This window comes from Brassica napus, chromosome C2, assembly GCF_020379485.1.
Source record: "Brassica napus cultivar Da-Ae chromosome C2, Da-Ae, whole genome shotgun sequence".
NCBI classification, from domain to species: domain Eukaryota; kingdom Viridiplantae; phylum Streptophyta; class Magnoliopsida; order Brassicales; family Brassicaceae; genus Brassica; species Brassica napus.
Window position 1 is genome coordinate 49,542,251 of NC_063445.1, and position 7,253 is coordinate 49,549,503.

General features: G+C 33.2%; 1 protein-coding gene across 1 annotated transcript; it reads left to right on the forward strand.

The window, feature by feature from the left end:
• The first annotated feature begins 277 nt into the window (after positions 1-277).
• Positions 278-3,621, forward strand: LOC106431276 (choline/ethanolaminephosphotransferase 2-like). The gene is made up of 19 exons (XM_048746905.1): positions 278-475; positions 726-874; positions 1,006-1,015; positions 1,090-1,140; positions 1,221-1,298; positions 1,393-1,468; positions 1,545-1,567; positions 1,646-1,749; positions 1,829-1,923; positions 2,006-2,074; positions 2,150-2,219; positions 2,307-2,370; positions 2,458-2,498; positions 2,594-2,678; positions 2,758-2,820; positions 2,900-2,958; positions 3,053-3,178; positions 3,267-3,322; positions 3,430-3,621. Exons 2-18 carry the CDS (start codon positions 738-740, stop codon positions 3,286-3,288), a joined length of 1,173 nt encoding a protein of 390 aa, XP_048602862.1. The 5' UTR covers positions 278-475; positions 726-737; the 3' UTR covers positions 3,289-3,322; positions 3,430-3,621.
• The last annotated feature ends 3,632 nt before the right edge of the window (positions 3,622-7,253 follow it).

A 7,253-nucleotide genomic window follows, 5' to 3' on the forward strand; every position in this document is an offset into this window, starting at 1 on the left:
TCTCTTCTTAATCCATATCTGAAAATGGTACTTAACTTGTGGTATTTATAATAATTCTCTTCTTAATCCATATCTGAATCAGAATTTAATGAGGAAAAAAAAACTGAAACCGGGTTTTTTGTATTTTGGAATAAAACATCCAAAATAAATCATACTTCATTATTATATAAAATATCAGTTGTAGTATTGATTTATTTTTGATCAAATATCAGTTGTAGTATAAAAAGATCTATTTATTTATATATATATAAAACAAGGGACTGATTATAGAAAATACTCGATATATTAAAATAAAGATGGTACGCAAGTCCTCCGTTCTACTCTCGTCCCGCTTCGCCTCCTTTAGGACGCACAAGAGAGAGAGAGAAGAGACTCATTAGCATAATAAGCACCCACAAGCTCTCTCTCTCTCTAGATTCTGTGCCGCCTCTGCATTATTCCCTCTTCGGTTTTGTAGCAGCAAATCTTCATCGTCGTAAGTACTCTTCTCCTTAACTCCTTTTATCGTCTTTAGCTTCTTCAGATCGAATCTACAGTCTTTTCTGAAGATCTCTTCTCTTCTCGGAGTTGGTGTATTTTGTTGAATTTTTAGAGCATCTCTTTTTCAGATGGGTCATGCTCATTTCGTGGCTATATGCTTTAGACATTATAGGGTACTTGAAAAGTGTTCGTCTTGACACATAAAGATCCATGCTTTACTGACATTTTTTTTGAATCTTTGACAGGTTGATTTTAGAATGGGTTACATAGGAGCACATGGTGTAGCAGCTCTTCATAGATACAAATACAGTGGTGTGGATCACTCTTATCTTTACAAATACCTTCTCAACCCTTTTTGGACTCGTTTAGTCAACATCTTCCCTCTTTGGATGCCGTAAGTATCCATCCTTTAAGGCAGCTCTTAAACTCTTTCTTGATTCCTTGAGATTGAATGATAACGTTTCTGCTTATCTTATCCTTTTTTTTTTTCATGTGTTCCCTTACTACCTTGGATCCACTATCCAGGCCTAACATGGTATAATGTGAATCCTATCTTGCATTTATGTTTCTAGTCTTATATTATACTTATGGATTTGTTTTGTTCTGTAGATAACACTCATGGGGTTCATGTTTCTTGTCACATCTGCGCTGTTAGGCTATGTGAGTTATTCCTCTTAAAAGGTTTTTTGCTTGCTTTAGTTGAATAAAACACTTATGGGATGTCTTCAAATTGTGTTTAGGTATACTCGCCTCTGTTGGATTCTCCTCCTCCTCGATGGGTTCACTTCGCACATGGACTGCTTCTGTTTTTGTATCAGGTGCGCTTCCTTTGCTCTTAAGGATCCGACTTTTCTTCTGGTTGTTAAGTATTTTTTGCTGACATGTTTTGAACACTTATGGTTAATGATTTAGACATTTGATGGTTTGGATGGGAAGCAAGCACGAAGAACAAGCTCCTCTAGCCCACTAGGAGAGCTTTTTGATCATGGTAGTCTCAATGTTCCACCTTCTCTCTATCATCTATTTTTGGGGTTATGTTGCTGACATTAGTTTAATATTTGTAGGTTGTGATGCACTTGCTTGTGCGGTAAACCTTTTTCTTTCGTCTCCTTATTATCATGTAGATGAGTTTATAAGTTCATACTAAAAATGAAATTGAAAACAGTTTGAAACAATGGCATATGGAAGCACTGCTATGTGTGGAAGAGATACTTTCTGGTTTTGGGTTATTGCAGCTGTTCCTTTCTTTGGAGCAACGTGGGACAGTAAGTCTTTTTTTTTCACTTCAATCTTTCAACTCTGTTTCATCTCTAATACTTTTTGCTCTATGACTCTTTTGTAATTTTAGCTATTTCACCAATACACTTATTCTTCCGGTAGTCAATGGTCCTACAGAAGGTCTTGCACTTATATACTGTGGCCACTTCTTCACAGCCTTTGTTGGTAAGCTTCAAACAATCTAAGAAAATTTCATTCACTTACATTTCTTTTGAATCCTTTTGACATATTTTTTTTCATCTTAAAGGTGCTGAATGGTGGGCTCAGCAGTTTGGGAAGTCGATTCCTTTATTGAGTTGGGTGCCGTTTTTGAACGGTGAAAATCTCAAATCTTTTCCTTAACTATTCTCACTGCAAGTTTACTGAAACTTTTCTCGGGTTTTTTTTCCAGAGATTCAAATGTCCAGAGTAGTACTATTCTCAATGATTGTTTTTGCTGTTATACCAACCGTTGCATTCAAGTCAGTCTTCCAAAATTCATCATCGATCTTATGTTTTTTTTCTTCTATGCAATACTCTGCTCACACCTACACTGCTTTGTTCTACAGCGTGTATAATGTGTACAAAGTTGTGCACACAAGAAAAGGAAGCATGCTTCTAGCATTAGCTATGGTATAATCTCCTAGACTAAAAATTTATTCAATGGATACTTATATTAAGTTGTGTGTGTAACGTCAATGTTTGTGTGCGTGTGTTCAGCTATATCCCTTCGCCGTCCTACTTGCAGGAGTTTTGACTTGGTACATGTCTTGCTTTTAGTTTTGTCTTATCTCTCTCTCTCCTTAACTTACTCCCATTCACTCATTGAGCCGTATTGGTCTTCTTGTCCCTCTAGGGATTACTTGTCTCCAATTGATCTCATAGGAAACTATCCTCACTTAGTTGTATTAGGAACTGGTCTTGCTTTTGGATTCCTTGTGGTAAGCGGTTTCGAGTTCGTATTCATTGTTACATAATGAAATTGAAAGCTGAGCATTAGTCAATGGTTTATGATTCCAGGGAAGAATGATTCTAGCTCACTTATGTGATGAGCCAAAAGGATTAAAAACAAACATGTGTCTGGTAAAAAACCGATAAAACTTTCTTCTCTTTCTGTCTATTTTTTTTCTTCATAGTCCTCATTAACCTTTCTTTTGTGCAGTCACTGCTTTACCTTCCCTTTGCACTAGCGAATGCTCTAACTGCTAGACTCAACGACGGGTATGTTCTTTCTTCTCCCTTAGTTCGGCTTTTGCCTTCCTTTTCATCATGTTGATAGTCTTTAATACATTAGAGTGTGTTAATCTATGTGTAGGGATCCTCTTGTGGATGAGTTTTGGGTTCTTCTTGGTTATTGTATATTCACGATGGCACTATATTTGCATTTTGCAACTTCAGTCATTCATGAGATCACTACTGCACTTGGAATCTACTGCTTCAGGTTTGAATTAATATATCTCTGTTACTTTTAACCATTTTTTATAATTATAGTTTACGAAAACTTGATTTCATTTACACTATTTCATCAGGATTACGCGCAAAGAAGCTTGAAGGAAACATTTAAAAAGGAAAAACAAATCTTAAGGTATGCTTTTTCAGGTGTTAGCTTTCTTCTTCCGTACCTTAAGAACTTGAGTGTTGGTTAATAGGTCTTTGTTCTGTCTGTTCATAACATTTTTCTCTCTTTTACAGGTAGGATAATGCAGATCACAACACGAATCTGAATATTTTTGTACTGAAACTAAACGATTGATCGTAATGTTTTTGGAAAATGTTTTTATTTTGTTTGTTTTTCTTGTTTGCTCAAAATAGTTTATTCATGTAGAACCTTTTTTGCAATGTTTCTAAAAAAGCAGGATTTTTATATGATTATTATTTGATGAATTTCGTTTTTGTGATTACAATCTTTTGCCATCGTATTGCTGTTTGCTTATATTGTTTTAGTTATGTGTTTAAATTTTTTTTATTCAAACATCGACTATTTTGTTTACCATTAAGTTAAATTGGTACAAAGTTTTTGACCACATCAGTTTTACTATGTATACAACAATGCATTTTAGCAACACCATAGAACACTCACTAGGGTGATTTCTCATTCGGATCTAGCTCAACTTAGTTATCACATGTATATGCTTTCCATAAAATAAAAAATATCATTAGTTATCACATGGTTAGGCTGGTATTAGAGTATGGACCTCTAACTTTGTCGGAACAATAAATAAATGATAATAAAACATATGAAAAGATGCCACAAAAATCATACTATATGGACCTCTAACTTTGTCGGTACTGATGGTTTTCGCAGCTGGTTTAGAACTAACCACACTAGACCGACATGGAAATTTAGAAAGTAAAGTGTGTGGAAAGATAATTAAAATTAGGTAAAGAGAAAAGCATGATCTTGTCTCTTTTGGAATGAATATCCAATCATGAAACACAAACAATATAATTAATCAACAACGGAACAATACAGCACAATGATTATTAACACATTTTTTAATTTTAACACAGATACGCAGAAAAAAAAATTCTTATTTTTTAAAAAGATGAAAATAATTTTAAAAGAGACAAAACTACCTTATAACATTGACATGTCCCAAATGATGTCTATTGTTCAAGCATGCTGTCTAGGGCATGCCAACTTTGCATTATCTTACTTTTTACCCACCCATTTCTCTTCTATTTTAAAATTTATCAAAATACTTTATATTTATTTTTAGCCTTAATTTGACCAAGTTGAAATTGTTATATAGTTTAGTTCATTTTAGATTTCATATGTTTCCTAAGGGCGTAGTAATTTTATTTCAAGTGTCTTTTTTGCCAACAATTGATTTTCTTAATGTTGAGTAATGCTGGTTAGTACAAAATAATGGATTTTAGCTTGTAGTACTAGGCTACTAGCTACAATTTTTTTTTGTATTAGCGTTTGTAATATAAAATGCAAATACCCAAAACATTTAGAGACAATGGAGTAAATATTTTGTATAGTCCACCACGTCACGTTAAACATTAAAGGCTATGAATCGATCACTCAGTAGAGACATAACATTCTCAAAATTTTCACGTTTCGAGTTCAGGTATTCGTCAGTTCGTAGCAGAATAAACACAGGACACTTGTATGATGAATGTACCACAATATAACTTTATAACCAAAATGATGTTGTTAGGCCATACCATGCCTCGGGTTATAGACGATTGGTACTTATTAACTTTTAGTGAAAGTCAAACTATTGTTTTAGTCTGATTTTTTTTAAAAAATTGTTGAACTTTAAATCTCAGAGTATGGAATACAATAAGAAAAGATACATAAATCTTCTAACACTTAGGAAACTCAACCGGATCACCAATTTGATATTTTGGTGTTCAATTTAATTTTCTATCTCCAATTACAACACCAAATTCTATATAGAATATAAGATTTTAAATATTATTATTATTTATTCTTAATAATTTTAATATATTCATTATTTGTAATTGACTAATTAATGACTTTTTATCACATTTATATCTTATGTTTAGTTGTTAGAATTTATATGTTTTCACTGTTTATTAAAAATATAATTTAGTTAATTTACATAGTAATTTATTTATTTATGTAAAATTTTAGTTGACATTAAAATTTTGCACATTTAAAAATGAAAGTACATAATAATAAATTATCTTTATTTGTTAGAATTTCATATAATTTATTATATTTATTTAGTTATAGTATTATTAAAATATTTTTAATGTTTAAAAATGTGAAAAATTAAATATACAAAATAATATGATATGTTTCTTTAACTATAATTTAAACTAAATAAAAATTTAATGTGACTATAATTAACTGAAAATAAAAAAAAATATTATTTTATATTTAGTGTGATAAATAGAGTTATGTCAAAGTTAATTTTAACCCTATTCATAAAACACTAAATTTGATGTAATGGAATAATTTTGGAGTTCCATGGAAAAAAAACTACACCAAATATGGACTCTCACTGGCGTTGGTCTAATATTACAAAATGATCCACAAATAAAAATAAAATAAGGGAAGGTTAATGAATTCGAGCTCCAATTGAAACACCAAACACAAACGAATCAAAGCTGCTCCTAGGGAACGCCTCCGTTTGAAATTTTGACATTGCTCTGGTATTTATTCTACCGTGTAACCCAATAATGAGTTTTTTTTTTGGTATCTCAGGCCTACCGGAGAAGTGCAGCTGATCCCCAAAAGATGGTACAGCCCTTTGATAGATTTTTCATTCCGGATATTCAAATGGGCCCGTAAGATAAATCCATATCTGTGTGGCCATAAGATGAAATGTAATAGAATGCTTTCTAACCCGGGTGGCTTAGCACCCTGGAGTGCCTTTCCACCGATGGAGGACCATCAATTTGCATGAATACTTTGGTATATTTGGAAAAGAAAGAACAAATAAAATGTTCAGTAATATGGACATGGATCCAAGAAACACGCTCAAATTGGCAGAAACAGAGTCAACACTTTGGGCTGATGCACATGTATTGACCGAGACCAGGATAGGGTCCCATGCTGAGGTTACGACTCTCCCCATCAATTACGGAGAGATGGTGTTTTAACAGATGGTTCTTGGAAGGAGAATGAAGTTTTCTCTGGGCAAGATTGGCTAAGTACTTTAGAAGGCTTTGATGGGTTGTTAGGAGCAAGGAATGTCCGAGCTTGTCTATCCCCTCTACATGCGGAGATAGAAGCACTACTTTGGGCAATGGAATGTATGAAAAATTTACGCCAGTTTCAGGTTACATTTGCAACGGATTGTTCTCAGTTGGTGAAGATGGTTTCAGAACCAGAAGAATGACCCGCATTTGCAAAGAAGATATTAAGTCCCTGAAAGAGGTTTTCACACGTTCGGAGATTATCTATGTACCAAGAACGCAAAATTCAAGAGTGGATAGCCTAGCACGCAGTGCCAGGAAACAACCGTCGTTTGTCGTTCACATGGATCAATATCTACCGGAGTGGTTCAGAGAGTCAGTATGAGTCTGTATTTAATGACGAAAAAAAAAAAACACCCTGGAGTGCGCCTACTACTAAACCACCACATGAATTTTATTTAGCCATGTTTATATGTTTACGAAAATTTTTATTCAAAGTTACCAAGTTACCAATAATGATCTTATTCTTGGATCCATAGAATAAAGTATAGATAATGTTAGCAAATATGAAAAAAGTGTTAGCAAAATGTTAGATAATGAAGACATTTAATTAAATGTCAAACTGAAAAGGACAAAGCATGCACACAATTAATCATTATACGTACATCTATTACTCAACCTTTTGATCTAAAATTCGTCGTGTGGGCTATTTAATCATTTGAACTTCGGCTCGAATGTTTTATCAGGGGTAAGTTTAGAGGAAACTACTAGCCATGACATGCTCATCCCTAAAATCAAGGATGCTTACTATTCCAAAAAATCACATACATATAGTTGCAAATATACAGATATGAAGATGTTCTATCTGTTTAATTATATATATACATATATATATATGA

Excerpts from the sequence above, each read along its gene's own strand:
- LOC106431276 (XM_048746905.1), top strand. The coding sequence starts at position 738 with ATGGGTTACATAGGAGCACATGGTGTAGCAGCTCTTCATAGATACAAA. Across the intron at positions 2,220-2,306 it reads ATACCAACCGTTGCATTCAA|CGTGTATAATGTGTACAAAG; the intron begins GTCAGTCTTCCA and ends TTTGTTCTACAG. Across the intron at positions 3,179-3,266 it reads CTTGGAATCTACTGCTTCAG|GATTACGCGCAAAGAAGCTT; the intron begins GTTTGAATTAAT and ends CTATTTCATCAG.